This window comes from Artibeus jamaicensis, unplaced genomic scaffold, assembly GCF_021234435.1.
Source record: "Artibeus jamaicensis isolate MK-2021 breed Jamaican fruit bat unplaced genomic scaffold, CSHL_Jam_final contig_548, whole genome shotgun sequence".
Lineage (NCBI taxonomy): Eukaryota > Metazoa > Chordata > Mammalia > Chiroptera > Phyllostomidae > Artibeus > Artibeus jamaicensis.
In genome coordinates this window covers 7,986,117-8,002,448 of record NW_026521883.1, presented here as the reverse complement: position 1 = coordinate 8,002,448, position 16,332 = coordinate 7,986,117, and the positions used below count along the sequence as shown (strand labels likewise).

Here is a 16,332-nt window from a genome sequence, read left to right as displayed (position 1 = left end):
AGGGCTGGGGAGAAGGGTACTGTTAAAGGCTAAACTATTAAAATACTTCTGTTCTGGCGGGTAGGTGGCTGCCACCCCTGCCCCTCTCCTAGCACCTACAGGGTTAACCCCCAGCTCCACAGGGGGCCTCCAGGGGCTTATTTAGTTCTAATCTACTGGTAGGAGTGCCATACCTATAGCAGTTAATATTTTCATTCTTACTCCAGGTATAGACAAGGTGGGGCCAGTGGGATGCGTATCTGCAAGAGGGTAAGGGAATCTCTCTCAGACCTCCTTGAATCTTACCCAAGGCCTGGCCAGCACGGAACAAAGGGTGTCCAGCTCTGCCCCCAGACTCCACTGTTTTGATGGGCAGCTGATCAGAGCTCTTCGAAGATAAGAACACTGAAGTGGCCATTGGGAGGCAGAGGAGGCTCTGAGTCATCATTTCCACCCCCACTAAAGCCGCTCGGCTTCCCTCAGTCAAAGAGGCAGCATTTCAGCAGACTTGGCCACTGGGGTGTTCATCATCTGCAAAACCCCATTAATAGCCACTTTCTGAAACCTATCTGCTACCAAGGTCAGGAGCCTGGAGGGAAGAGGAGCCTGACCAACCAGGAGGCACTGTGTGGGGAATTTCACTGCCTCGGCTCAGCTCCAACCCAGGGGGCTGGCCTCCCAGGATCCAGGGGGGTGGTGTCGGTCCCGTAGAGGCCCTAAGCAGGCTCCCCAGACTCTTCACACACACACATCCCATGGGATGCAGACACCAGAACTCCAGGAGGGGCTCTAGGAACCCAAGGGATGGAGGGAGTGGGGACGAGGGTCCTGTCTGAGGCAGGCCACCCTCCATTTTGGGATCTCGGTGCCTGCCCAGAGACCAGTCCTTTGGGTGTCCTTCGAGGCTACCCAGGAAAAGCCAGCCCACATGTCTTCCTAGTCAATCAGGCTGCACAGAGCATGTGTCCCTGCTGCTCCCTGTGCTGGGCGCCAGAGATACAGAGTATCCTGCAGCCTGGGCCCTTGGGCAGCTTGCTGTCCAGGGAGAGAGAGGTCAAGGAAGCTGAGGATTATGAGGGTGGTAGAGGTGGAAGGGGCTGGGAGGCCAGCATGGGAGAGGAAGACTGGGAGGAGACGGTTGGGGCCAGGCCGCACGGGGCATGCAGCACAGTGAGGACCTCAGAGAAGCAGCAAACACCCAATAAGAACCAGAAACCAAAAGGGGTGTTACATGGGGGTGGGGGGAACTCAGAAGACAGAAAGCCTTTGGGAAGTTTCTATAAAGAAACTGGGAGTTAGGCTGGGGACAGGTCAGCTCCTTCACCTGGGCCAGGGCATCTAGCAAGGGGACTTACGTAATGCCGGACTGCACTGATACTCATAAAGGCTTCTCCTCAGAGGCTGCCCAGTCCAGACAGCAGAAGCTTAATTACACCTGCAGCTGGTAATTAAGAAGCAGCGCCTAGATCCTTCCACAGCTGTGTCAGCACCCGGGACTCTGCTGGCACTGTCTACAGGTGGGGAAAGGTCTAGCCTGGAAGTTTAGGGCTAGGCCAGCGAATGCAGACAGCGAGACCCCAGGTCTCCTCTCTCCCTGTGACCAAGGGGCGTGAGCACGAATGTCCACGGCTCACTCATCCCTGCACACACCTCTGAACTTGTCCTTTAGCCCTTCACGATCCTCCATGCTGCTGCGCCCAGAGCAGCAGCTCCCAGACAGCACCGTGAGCCTGTTGCTGGCTGCCGAAACCCCTCAGTGACCTCAGGAGATGGTCCAGGCTCCTTAGTGTGGTGCTGAGAGTTCAGCCCCAGTCCCACCCCTTATTTCCCCTACTTTCTCCCCCACTTTTCCTGTACTCTGGCTACAGTGGCCTGGTGGCCACTTCCTGATTCTGCCTGCTCTTTCCCACCTCTCTGTCCCCTCTGCCAGAAAACGCCCTCCCTCACCCTGGCCAGGTGGTTCAGCTGGTTGGAGAATTGGCCAGTACACTAAAAGGTTCTGGGCTCCGTCTCTGGTCAGGGCACATGCCTGGATTGGGGGTTCAATCCCTAGTTGGGATGCATGTAGGAAACAGCCCCTCTCCCTTCTCTAAAATCCTCGGGAGGGAGGGAGGGAAGGAGGAAGAAAATCCCTTTCTCACAAAAATAATACAAACAACAGTGGCTAACAGTTACCAAGTTCTTACTCTGTGCCAGGCCCTGTACCAAATGCTTTCTCTGTGGTACAAAGCAATGGGTTATCTTACAGATGAGAAAACCAAGGTAGGTGGAGGTAAAATAACGTGTTCATGGTCACTCAGGGAAGGGGCAGCCTTCATGCTGGTGCTCTGTCTTAGCCCCTGCCCCTCTCTTGTCCTCCTTGAAAGTTCCTACTCACCATTAGACTCAACTCAAAATTAACCTTCAAGGAGTCTTCTCTGATTCCCCCTAAGATGACAACTGTGGAACCCAAAGCCACCCCTACAAAAGAAAAGATAATCTCACTAGGTTGCTAATCCGGCATGTTAAACATCCTTTACAGAACAGAGGGGCAAACCGTCAGCTGGTATCTGAGTTTTGGTACCATTGAAGACTTTGGGCTACCACGTCCGGCTGTCTAGTCGTTTAGCAGCTACGACTGACTCACTTTTTAAGATGGTATTGAGCCCATGTGGGAAGATGAGAAAAACTAATGAGGAAAATGATGGCTAATTACTGGGATAGCCAAAAAGTCCATTTAGTTTTTTCTGTAAAATAAAAGACATGTTTTTCATTTTCACCAATAACTTTATCGGTCTGGATATTTTGAGTAGGTCGGCTATCTCCCATTATTGACTTCTAGTGGGTAGAGGTCAGGGATGCTGCTAAACATCTTCCAGTGCATAAGACAGCCCCACAGGAAAGAATTATTTGGCCAAAACATCACCAGTACCAAGAAACTTCGCAAACCACTTTTGACATGTTCAGTCACAGCACCTTCTCCATACACTGCACAAATCTTTCTTATGTGTTTCAGTTGCATTTTTACCTCTCTTGGAATAATAAAGCATAATGTGGCAGAAATATTATGTATCTTCTTCATCTTTAATCTTAAAATGGCTGCCCAAAAATGCACTAAGTATGGTAAGTTTTTTTAAATGCACACGGATATGCCAGCTGTCACAATACAACTTAACAAAATTGTTTCAAAAGTAGTTAAAGAAAACTAAGCACTACTAGAACTACTGTATGGAGAAAACTAAACAAAATTTTTGGCCAACACAATACAGTGAACAAATAGCAGTGATGAAGTGACCTCTATTGCTTTTGGCTAGAGACAGTGAGGAGGGTATATAAGGAAATGTTGGGACCTCCTCCAAAGATGATGATCGGTTATCAGTCCCACGCAGACACAGCTGTAAGAGCCACTCCACCACTAAAAATAGGTTTGTTGTTTAGGAGGACACTTTCTGAGTGTTCTCATAAGAGGATGCTTTGAGCAATTGAGATTTGGGAGCTGAACCAAAGCCTCTTCAAAAGCAAAGTGAACTGCATTTAAATTTGATTTCCATCTAAACATTGCTAAGATGTAAGAGAGTCCCAAGACTTCCAGTCTTGATGGCAGAGTAGATAAACATGGTACTCACCTGTTCCCACAACTACATTAAAATTACAACTAAATTACAGAACAAACATCATTCAGAACTGCCTGAAATCTGGCTGAATGGAAAGCCTACAACCAGGGAATTAAAGAAACCACTTTGAGAGTGGTAGAAGAGGCAGAGACAACTGGAGGGGTATCTTAGCTGCGAGGTACACCCTGAGGAGCGAGGTGTTCCAGCTCTTATCAGGCCCCCATCCCAGGGTTTCAGTGCCTGGAAGAGAAGGCCCCATAACTTCTGGCTGTAAAAACCAGTGGGAATTGAGGCTGAGGAAGACAGAGGGCTTCTAGAGTCCCAGGCAGGTCCTCAAAAAGGGCCCACACACAGACTTACTCAGACTCACTCCCTGTGAGCTCCAGTACGAGCCAGCAAATTGAAAGACACCAGAGGCATATGTGGAGGAACTGAATTATCCAGCATCAAGGTGAGAGCTGGGGCGGGGGGCAGCTTGAAAGACTCTCAGTTGATTTCTCAACAGAAAATTTGCAAGCCAGAAGGAAGTGGCAAGAAATATGCAAAATGATGAAAAGCAAGGATCCACAACCAAGATGACTCTACCCAACAAATATGATCATTTAGAATGGAAGGGCATGTAAAGAGCTTCCCAGGGAAGAAAAGCTAAAGGAGTTCATCATCACCAAACCAGTATTATATGAAATGTTAAAGGGTCTTCTTTAAGAAAAAGATTAAAAATATGAACAATAAAATGGCAATAAATACAGATCTATTGATGATTAAATCTGGAAAACAAAATAAATGAACAAGCAAAAGAGAAAGGGGCTCAGAGATAAAGAGAACATTTTGACAGTTGTCAGATGGGAGGTGAGTTGGAGGGATGGGTGAAAATGGTAAAGGGATCAAGTGTAAATTGGCTGTTACAAAGTACTCATGGGGAAGTAAAGTACAGCATAGGTAATATAGTCAATAATATTCTAATAACTTTGTATGGTATCAGGTGGGTACAAGATTTATCAGGATGATCACTTGGTAAGTTATGTAATGTGTAATCACTAGGGTGTACAGCTGAAAGTAGCAATGATGTATGTCAACTGTAAATGAAAAATAAACATGATTTTTTTTTAAAAAGGGAGAAGTCTCATTTGCCTTTGTCTTATACTTCTGTGCTCATCTTTTTTTTTTCTCCCCCTAACTTTGGTTATAGTGTCCACTCACAATCAAAGAGTGATGGTGTGCACTGTCCCCAGAATCCACAAACGTGTTCCTGGCCCACCCTGTGACAGCTCAGTTGATGTACATCATTACATTAGTTTCAGCTGTACACCCTAGTGATTAGACGTTACATAACTTACCATTGCAAATGCATTTTTTCCCATCTGCAACATTGAAAAAGAACCTGAATTTCTATACCTTGCAGGAAAAGAATTCTGCTTATGTTCCATTGTATGCAGGAGTGTGTTTTACTGGTTTGAAAGAATATGACACATCCAGTTTTCTAGCAACTTTTTTTGTTTCTTCCCCAGCATTGTCTTTGCTGTACTCTTGCCGATGGCTGCTAGATTTTAATTTGGTTGTTCCCTGCTTGATAACATTAGTGACTCTGATTTCACTTTTTCATTTGTTCTTGCTTTTGTTTTTTTCCCTTCATGCAACAATGGTGCAGGATCCAGGAATAGGACACAAAGGCGGACTACTTGTAAATGTTAATTTGGGGCATTCTTTGGTAATTTTTTTCTGGGTTTTTTTTTTTTGTAACTGCAAAGCTTTGCTACAAATGTATGCATTTCATTCAAATCAGTGATCTATGTGTGATTTCCTAAACATAATTGTGGATTATAAAAAATGTAACATCATAATTATGTTCCTAATTAGAATTAGTATGTCTGTTTTTATATCTTTATACTGTATTTTAACACTTTGTACAACTTAGTTTATTTTCCTCTGGTTAAAAAAATGGCTCTGGTAGAAAAGCGGTCCCCTTCATATTAAGACAGTGCACAAAACTGTAAGTAGAGGACTTCCGCCAAGATGGAGGCATAGGTGGATGTGCTGTGCCTTCTCACACAACCAAGATTAGAGAAAACTAAATATTAGCAACAGAAAACATAGCCAGAACACGGAAAATTGAACTTTTCGGAAGTCCGTTAACAACAAATTCTTCAGCCTGACCGGTAAGGGGCGAAACCAGCGGCTGGCGGAGCAGGGTTGAACAGGAGGACTCGGCCAGACACACTCAGGCCCGCGGAATCCAGGCCCAGGGTCAGACCTAGTGAGCGACCCAGCGAACAACCAGGCGAGCGACCTCGGGGGAGACAGCCGGGCCCGGGGCTGCGTGTTGACTGAGGTCGCGCATTTGTGCGAGGGTGGACAGGCGAGGGAGTGGGCGGTTGGACCGGGCCGGCAGGTCCCCACAGCAAGCGGCAGTGGAGGGCGCCGCCATTTCCCTGCTCTGACCCCACCTCCACATACAGCGTCATAACCCAGCGACTCTGAGTGGCCCGGCCCAGGTGAACCACCTAAGGCACTGCTCCTCCGCACCCAGCTGTGAGAAGCGGCAGAGGGGGGTCGCCATTTCCCCGCTCTGGCCACGCCCCCACATACAGCGTCACAACCCAGCGACCTGGGAATCCAAGGCGCCGCTTCTCACACTTAAAGGGCCCGAACAGACCAAGAATGGAGCAGGAGGATCTCAGAGCCCCAGAGCCAATAAATCTAAGCGATGAAGAAATAGCAAAACTCACAGATGCACAGTTTAAAACATTGGTGATCAGGATCCTCACAGAACTGGTTGATTATACCGACAAATTAGACAAATATATGAAGGCGAAACTAATTGAAATGAATGGAATTGCACAGGACACCAATAGCAATGAAAAGGAAACTGGGACTTAAATCAATGGAGTGGACCAGAAGAAAGCAAATAATGGCCAAACAGAAAAGAGTCAAGAAGCAAGAATTCAAAGAAATGAGGAGAGTCTTAGGAACCTCCAGGACATCTTTAAACGCTCCAACATCTGAATTATAGGGGTACCAGAGGGGGAAAGGCACAGCCACCAGTGGAAAACTTATTTGAACAAATAATAAAGGAGAATTTCCCCAATCTGGCAAAGGAAATAGACTTCCAGGAAATCCAGGAAGCTCAGAGAGTACCAAAGAAGTTGGACCCAAGAAGGAACACACCAAGGCACATCGTAATTACATTAGCCAAGATTAAAATGAAGGAGAGAATCCTAGAAGCAGCAAGAGCTAAGGGGACAGTCACCTACAAAGGAGTCCCCATCAGACTGTCAGCAGATTTCTCAAAAGAGACCTTACAGGCAAGAAGGGGCTGGAAAGAGGTATTCCAAGTCATGAAATCTAAAGACCTACAACCAAGATTGCTCTATCCAGCAAAACTTTCATTTAAAATGGAAGGACAGATAAGGTGCTTCTCAGATAAGATCAAATTCAAGGAGTTCATCATCACCAAGCCCTTATATGAAACGTTAAAGGGACTTATCTAAGAAAAAGAAGTTAAAGAAACATGAACAGTGAAAGGACAACAAACTCACAGTTATTAACAACCACACCTAAAACGAAAGCAAACTAAAAGGACAGCTAGATCAGGAGTGGAAACATAGAAATGAAGATCTCAAGGAGGGTTAGCAACAGGGGAGTGGGAGGAGGAGAAGGGGGGAGAAGGTACAGAAAATAAGTAGCATAGACAGTAGATAGAAAATAGATGGGGGGGCGAGAATAGCATGGGAAATATAGAATCTAAAGGACTTGAGACACATGGACATAAACTAAAGGGGGGTAATGGTGGGGGAGGGGTGTGCAGGGTGGAGGGGAATGAAGGGGAAATAGATCAACTGTAACATCATAATCAATAAAAAAAACTATTAAAAAAACTGTAAGTAAAATGTGTACAGTGAAAAATTAAAAACCCACATTTTCCCCTGTAGACTAAGTGCCTTTTATTCATCTCTCCCCAGGACTTGGCAGTGCCTTTGAGACAGAGTCATCTAATAAATGTTGATGAATAGATGGTCAGAGAGAAGAATGGATGTTGTTCTAGGCAGCAAAGCTCAGCAGCAGGTGTTGGTGGCCCAAGGGACGGCATCAGCACTGTTTCTGGTGGTGGCAGCAGGCGGGATTCCCGGCGGACCTCCTACAAAGCCCACAGCACTGCACTCGTGCACACACACACACTCTCCCACCTGCTACCGTGATCCTGGCCCCTATAGGAACCCGCCTTAGTGGCATTTTGAAATCAAACCAGTTTGTCTTCAGTGTCATCCTCTCCCTACAAACCTCTGCATCTGCCCTCTTGTCTGACCCCACTTCTCTCTTCTGACCACAGGTCCGTCCTGCTGAGAGAAAACCCACTGTAGGAGGGGAAAGTTCAAGGGGAAAGGTTGCTCTGGTCTCAGTTCCTAGGCGACACTTGCCCATGTGGACAAGCCATTTAGCCTCATCTGCGTGTGGGTCCTCTCTGTCTAAGAACAGTAATGGCAATACACTTCTCCAGTCTGAAGGGCAAGGGATACACCTGTGGGGAAGTATGGGTAAGCCACCAGGGCAGGCATCACACTGCTGTTTCATCATTGTTGGAAGTTAGCAACTGGTCCAAGGAGGCACCGAAGTCAGTGTCACAGGATCTGGCTGTAAAGCTCCCCCTTCCACCACGCATTATGAAACAGTGGCAGCCAGTGACGTGCTGTGATATAGGTCCCACCTGCTATAAAAATGCCCCCCAAATATAACATGTATATTTAAAAAATTCAGGGTCTGGCAGAGGTAAGGCCTGCTTGAATGTGGTTGGTAGGGTAATAACATGGGTGTAATAATTTATAGTTTGAATGTGAACATTTCATCTAAAATGCCATATGGTATGCTTGAGTGGGATATTGTTATGTTCCAGAATTACACGCTTATGATTTTGTAATACAAGATTTTATAATCAAAAAGGGGCGTGATTAGTGCCAGACCCTGTATATAGCTGAGCTCTAATGAGAGAAAGGGAAATCCCTAGTGGGTTCCTAGCAGTAACAGAAGGTCAGATGCTAAAGCAAAAGTGGTCCAGGCAACATCAGACCTGGCCAGCCTCTGCCCTTCGCCCCCAGCCCAGCCTCGGAGCCTGGGGTTTAACACCCACATAAGGGGCAGACTTGGCCTTGCAAGTTCCCAGCTCCATGCAGAGGAAACTTGAAAATGCTGCCCACCAACCAGGGAAGAAACAGGGTATTCTGAATGAAGAGCAAAGTCCCCCACAAGAAGCGAAAAACCAGGAACAGGGAGTGGAAAGCGACTGCGTAATGGGCATGGGTTTCCTTTAAAGATGATGAAAACGTTTTAGAACTCCGTAAAGGTCGTGGTCACACAAAGCCGTGAGTGCAGTAAATGTCACTAAATTGTACACTTCAGGACGGCACTATTATGTTATGTGAATTTCACTTAATTTTTAAAAATGAGAAAAATAAAACCCCTAAGCCTTCATCACACACAGCATGGACTCCCAAATCAAGTTGGCAAAGGAGGCACTGGTAAAGAGCCAGTGAAAACCATTAGTGCGCCTAATAAGAAAATGCGAAACTAGTGTGTGTGTGGGGCTCTTGCAGGACCCTGCAGGGCATGGGGAAGGGCGGTGGGGGAGGGGCGATACTAGAGAATTCACGGGAAAAATGAATCACAACGTCTGTGTGGAAACAATCCACAGTAAGGGAGAATCAGCAGTCCCCACAAAGGAAAATTGATACTGTAGGAAGTTGAGCTGATAGAACTGTATAACTCAAGATAGAACGGTCTGAAAGAGAGTATCAAAGAAATATGTTTAAAATAATTAAAGCGATAAAAGGATTAGAATTCATAATGAAAGAATAGAACATTACAGCAAACAACATGCAGATCTGATAAAGAGCCAACAGAACTCCTAGAAACAAAACTTATCACTGAAATTAGGACTTCAACAGACAGGTTAATTAGCAGAGCTAAAGGATTTGAAAAATTGGATCAGAGGACCATGTGCAAGATGCAACGTCGAGAGATAAAAAGATGAAAAATGAGAGCCCGGGAGAGGCAGAGGATGAAGTAAGTCCAACATTTGGGGGCTCCGAGAGCAGGGAATTGAGAGAGTGAAGGAAAGGAGGTATTTGAAGAGAGATGGCGAGAATTTTCCAGGAGTGATGAAGGATGGGAACCCTTAGCTTGAGGAAGACGTACGACTCTGAAGAGCAAACACTGAATAAAAATAACTCCGCATGCAGACACAGCCTAGGGAAGCTGCCGAGCACTTCAGTGACAAAGTCTACACAACGGGAAAACATCCTCAACCACTCAAAGAAGCTGACTGAAAGCTAGCTTCACAGGCAGCTCACCCGCCTTCGAGAGGAGGGCAAAACAAAGGCGTTTTCAGACAAGTGAAGCATATGAGAGTTGGCTGCCTGTAGATTCTCCCGGAAGGACCTGCTATAGGGACCCTTCAAGAAGAATGAAGCCAAACTGAGAAGGAAGAAGTGAGATGCAAGAAGAGATGAATGGCAAAGAATTCAGTAAATATATAAGTTAAATTTAAATTCAAGTGATAATTGTATGCAACAACCACAATAATAAAATAGGGTTTCCTAAACCCCTAAAATGGTATGAGGCATTTACTGGAGTTAGATCTTACCCGCCTTCAGGTTCCCCCACTGCAGGGTTGCTGACCCCCCAGGTCTGGGTTGCTGACCCCCCCTCAGCCTCTGCCATGCAGACTGACCCCACTGGGCCAGAGCAGTCCCTCTTCCTGGCCAAACCTGACTAGGTGCCTAGGAATACTGAGCTCCCCTGTGCACACCCCCCCCCCCAAACCACAGCCCTGCCAGGCCCCCCAGCCAAGTACCTGGAGCTTCTGGGTTTGGATGGAAACTGCACTGTAGGAGGTGCATGCTGGCGTTCCAAGCAGCCACTGAAAGGGCTACAAGACACCACCTGGAACTTTGGGGGTGTTACCTCACCATGGGGAATTCTGACTGGGGGAACAGGAGACAGGAGAATCAGGCAAGCAAACTCTCCTCCTCGCTGGCTACTCTGAGGCCTGCTTGCTCCCTGCTGCTCATCAGGAGAAGCCCTAAATACCAAGGGGATGCACCTGTTAAGCAACTTGCTGAGCTCTTTGCGATTTACTTGGTCTGCACTGAATGCTCCCTTTGAATAAGGAAGACCTGTGATTTTCAAAGTGTGGTTCCCAGTCCAGAGGCAAGAGCATCACCTGGGAACTTGTTGCAAATGCAAATTCTCCAGTCCCCACCCCAAATCTTCTGAACTGAGCCTCCGAGGCTGGGGCCCAGGGTTCTGTGTTGTAACAAGTCTTCCTGATGATGCTGATGTTAGGTCATCGGGTGCTCAGTAAAACGCTGGAATAGATTGTGAATTGTGTTACTTTGACATCTGTGTGGAACTTGTGGTAAGCATTACCACAGCGTCACTAAATAGTCTGGCCCTCTGCCTTCAACTGGCCAAGAGCCCTTTTCTCTCTGCCATGGCAACACGAAAATTGCAGAGTTGCTGCTCCATTAGCCTGGGGCCTGGGGTAAGGGTGAGAAGGAACAGGCCATGGCTAGCCCGCAATGGACACGTAATATGAACAAGAAACAAAACTTTGTTGTTTTAAGCCACTGGGGTTTGGGTGCTGTTTGTTAAGGCAGCATAACCCAGCCCCATCCAGTCTGATATGGGCTAATATTTGCTTCTTTTTTTTTCACTCCTCACCCAAAAATATGTTTACTAATTTGAGAGAGAGAGAGAGAGGAAGGGTGGGAAAGAGGGGGAGGGAGGGAGGGAAAGACAGAGATTGATGTAAGAAACATCGATCCATTGCCTCTCGTACACACTCTGAGTGGGAATCAAACCCACAATTTTTTGGTGCATGGGACAATGCTCCAACCAACTGAGCCACCCAGCCAGGGTTGGGCTAATATGTTCAAAGAACAGAGGTTTGCAAAATGCCTCAAATCCCTACCACGTGACTTAAAATGAGCTCTGTCTGCAGAGGTGAGGGTGCCCACTGCCCTGTCTCACAAGAAAGGAGAAAGAAGGAAATGTGCTTATGCCCGGTGAGCCTCGGGAAATATCTGATGCCTGGGCAGCCGAGAGGGAACAGGATTTGGCCTATCTGTACATGATGGCAGGGTGTGGGCAGCCCTGGTGTGGGTGGTTCTAAAAGGGCTGCCTTGGGTGGCAATTCTGGGCCAGAGGAAATGGTACAAAGAGAAGAAAAATAGTGCCACCTGCATCTTTATCAAGCTTTATGCTTTCCAGGACAGTGTCATTCATTGTTTTATCTTTCTTCCCTTCCCATTCAGAGATGATCCATTCTATGTCCAGTGGGACCAGAGAGGCACAGGGGCTTGCCCAAGATTGCACAGCAAGTTACTGGCAGAGTCAGCCAAGGCGTTCACTCCATGGCCAGAGTCCTTCTACCATGTGCTGAGAAACAAGGCTCCAGGAAGGTGGCTTTGGAGGTAGGTCAACATCCCCACACCCCTTCCCAGAGCACAGGTGATGCTTCTGTGCAGGGTCCTGAGGGCGCTCAACACTGGGTGAGTTCTCCCCAGGTTCCGGTAAACTTGGAGGTCCTCTGGCCTCTGGGAGGTGGAGAGGGGGGAGTGGAGGGGCAGGGGCTGCAGGGCTTCAGCTCCTGAATGCTCCCAGGTTTATAAGCTTCTCATCTGCACCAGCGTCCTGGGCATGACCCCTTCATTCTCTCTATCATCCCTCCCTCTGATACATTCCCCAACCCGGGGTCTCCATTCTCTCACAGACAGGTGCCAAAGCCTGCAGGGGGGCTGACACCCACCTGTTATGGGTTGGATTGTGACCTCCCCAAGTTCATATACAAATTCCTACCTAACCCCTGGAACCTCGAAATGAGACCTTATTTGGAGCTAGATCTCATAGAGGTAATCAAATTCAAATGAGGTCATTAGGCTGAGCCCTAATCCAATATGACTGGTGTCCTTAGAGAAAGGGAGTGTCTGGGGACTGATACCCTCAGGGGAGAATGCCATGCAGAGAACAGAGTTACACTGCCACAAGCTAAAGAACTCCCAGAAGCTGGAGACGCCTGGACGGATCTTCTGCCACAACCCCCAGAAGGAGAGGACACTGCCGCCTCTTGCAGCCTCCAGAACTGAGACTACAAACTCCTGCTGTTCAAGCGCCCAGGCTGAGGTGCTTCGTAAGAGCAGCTCTAGAAAACTAATAATTGCTCCACCCAGTCGGTCTCACCTCCCCTTCTCTCAGCCCCGACCTGCCCGCTGTGGTCAGCCAGTCACCTCACTCCCCACCGTGCTCAGGCCCAGCTCCACGTCTTTGCTGATGGGGTTCCCTCTCCCACCCACCCCAAAGATGCCCTTCCATCCAGCTCAAAGCCCACAGAGTACCCCCCCACACACACTCCCCAAGGGATCACAGGTCATTGTCTCCTGCCTGAGTTTGCCTGGCCTGTCTAGTCTTTCTTGCATTCCTCTCTGGCTGTTAACGAATGACTTCATGCACACTTGCCTCCCAACAAGACTGTAGGTTCCACGAGGGCAGAAGCTATTTCTGCCCAGCAGCACGGTGCTGTGGGTGGGCCACAGCAGGCCTGTAATCACTGCTGGCTTGAAACACGCAGGGCATGCACCTTCGTTCTTCTCTGTGTAGCTGATTTCTCATTAATACTCGGTAAGTGCGTGTGGCTGAGAAGATGGCCTCTCCTCTTTACCTGCCCTGCTTTGTGAAGATGCCGGTCAAAACAGCTACAAGACTCTGTTGCAGGTATTTCTGTACCAGACCACCTCCTTCCACTAGGCTGCAAGCTCCTCCAGGCAGCAACCACCTCAGCTGCATGAATATCCCCTATATTTGCATATTGGCAAGCAACAAGTGCAAGTTGAATGGATAAACATGAGCATATGGCAGAAGCTACACAGAAGCTACTGTTAGTCCAGAGACCCAGTAAGGGTTTCAGAGGATCCACGAACCCCTGAAATTGGGTGCAAAGAACCATGTGTATGTGTAGGTTTATGTATGCAGTGTGCATTTCCCCAGGGACAGGGTGCATGGGTCTCTAAGGAATTAAAATAAGAGTCAAGACTAGAAAAATGTTAAGACCAAAGCCATGGAGACAGGAGCCGAAATTTATTAAGCCCCTCCCCTGTGCCTGATTTAGGTCTCACTATCCTGGTCTCACCTGGGTGGAAACTGAGGCTCAGAGAGGTGATGTCTTGCCTATTCCAAGTGGTTCTGGGCAGACTCTGGGGCCGAATTCCAGTTCTGGCTGAGTCACAGAGCAATTAAGTATATCGACCAAACTCACACAGCTAAAAAGTGACTATCTCGGTCAAGCTACTTAACTGCTCCACAACTGAGTTTCCCCTGCTGTAAACAGGGTCCCGACCTCACAGGACTGTTGTGAGGAGCTGACACGCTGATGGATGTCAGAAAATCAGAATGGCACCTTTCCTGTGTGTGGACTCTGCAGATGATGAGGAGGATAAAGAGGAAGAAGCTGGCGGTGGCAGAGCTGAGACACACCCCAGGCCTCTGTGACTCTTGCCTTAGCAGCACCTGGCGTGCCACCATGCCCCATCTCACTGCGGAAACCCTCCTTTTGCCTCCTAGGAAAAGCCTTCGGTCCCCAAAGTGGCTTTTTGAGCTTGGCTTCCAGGGTAGACCTGCCTGTGGCCACCAGCTCGGCAGGCAGTGCCTGGTGGTTACATAAAGAGGAGGTGGCAGGTCATGAGCTGCCTTCCCCATCAGCAAGACCGAGCCTGTGCAACCAGGACACTTAGTGCTTCTGCCCTGCTCCTCATTTTCCAAGAGCCTGACCAACACCCACGAATGGAAATTAAAAAGGGAAGGTGCTCATCTATGCCTGCAGCCCCGTGCTGATGTCCCAGCTCCCTTTATAACTTCCCTGGGCCCATCACTATGTGCCCTGAGCTCGAAAGGGCTGCTCGCCTCCATCCTGCTTGGGCTTTATGGCTCCCAAGTCCCACCGCCAGCCTGGCCCTCACTCCACTCCAGGCAAGCAGAGCGGCAGCAGTAAAGCCTTGGTCCTGACCTCGCTTCCACATGTAGGTCCCTATAGTAACTGCATCCCATGTAGTAACCAAGGCCTTAGCCCAGCCCAGCCCTCTGCACTGCTTTTTGAATTTGCTTTGAGTATCTTTGTATCTTTCCTGCAAAACCATCAGTATTGACCCCATTTGCTGGAGCATTTTTCATTCATTCCTGTAATGCAATTAGAATTGAATTTCTCTGGCATTAGGGGAGATGTAACAACAGTAGGGGAAAATTGTCATTTCATTCCCAACATCAACACGCCCACTATGCCCAAATTCTCTCTGGTGCTCCCTCGCTCTACCCATCCAGATGGCAAGGAGAATACTAACAAGGAAAATCACTCTTCAGATCTGCCTCCAAATGCAGAGGCAGAAGCTGTGGGGGCAGATTCCTCTCAGTAATTAAACGGGGGCCTCCCTGCTTCTCTGACAGTCTCCTGCATTTGAGGGCATCTTCTGATGTTCACTGGGAAGCCCCAGACCGGTCCCTTCCACCGGTCAGAGGTGAGTGGGGAAAGAGCCCAGTAGACTCTAACAGGGCTCTAAACCAATCTCCTGGAGAGGTTCGGTGACTGGCCCAAAACCACATGCCTGGGAAGCTGAGAGCAAACCCTGATGTTCAGGCTCTCACTCCTGGGCGTCTCCCACTGTACCACGCTACCCCCCACCCAGAGGACCTGCAGCTGCCAGCATGTCAACCCCTGTCTCTCCGGGGACACAAAGGCTTTAGTTTTCTGAGCCACTGCATACAAAAAGGGAAAGAGGTAACGAGCGTTTTTCGTGAACCCACTTTTTCTTTGGTGCGTTCCAATCCTTTCTGGAAGCCCTCCCACTTCCTGGAACTGGTCCCTGGTGATGTCTTACTCTTGCCATTCTCCTTCTAGGTCTTGCCATCCAGTAGTCCAGCCTGCCTTCCTTCCTCTCACCCATCCATCATCCATTCATCTCTCCATTCATTTACCCATTCAGTTCCCTGCCCACCCAGCAAAGCCTTCTTGAGCACCCACGACCACCTCAGGTCTGTGCCGAGCACTCGGCGCTTTTCCCACTGTCCCAACCTGCTCCAGGAGCATCCACTTCTGTCCTGACCCCTTCAAAGTCTAGACCTGATTTGTTCCCCTCAGTCTCTAGGAGGCTGATCCGATAGACAAATGTGTGCTAACATATTTGCATTCGACCCATTCTTCCCTCCAAGCTGGCAGCAGGCAGGGACTTCTGGAGTCCTCGAGTCAGCTGAGACCTGTGGCCCAAGGCCTGGATGACGGCTCTCTTCCCCTCTCTACCTCTCTTCCCCTCGGTCCCCTTCCCTGCCCTCCCATGCCCAGTGAGGCCAGAACAGAGGCAGCCCCTACATACGTATGCAGAAGTCTCCGTTCTCGTAGTAGCCAGGGCAGCACTGGGACCTCCGCCGGTACATGGTCCGGAGGCCACGCCGATACGCTGTCTTATAGCTGATCCTAAGGCACAAGGGAGAAAGACACTTGAAAGTATTGAAAATCCATCACTCCTGTTAGAATGATACTTGTGTTAAGCGATACCGAGGATGCCATTCAATAATTACTTTAAAATGCATGGTGGCTTCGAATATGAAGGAACACAATAAAGAGCAATCGATGGGGGGATCTGGGCTGTTGTGACACAGAATGACACAGCATTTGTTACACCTGCTGACTTTTCCCCGATCTCTTCAGAGTGATACTTAGATGGGT

At 48.4% G+C, this 16,332-nt stretch overlaps 1 protein-coding gene across 11 annotated transcripts in view; it reads right to left on the bottom strand.

The window, feature by feature from the left end:
- MEGF11 (multiple EGF like domains 11) overlaps positions 1-16,332 on the bottom strand; it is a 352,758-nt gene that overhangs the window by 203,279 nt on the left and 133,147 nt on the right. For all 11 annotated transcript variants that reach the window (XM_037155745.2, XM_037155751.2, XM_037155746.2 and 8 more), the window contains exon 4: positions 15,980-16,080. In XM_037155745.2, coding sequence (XP_037011640.2) covers positions 15,980-16,080 — 101 coding nt within the window. The remainder of the gene's footprint in view (positions 1-15,979; positions 16,081-16,332) is intronic.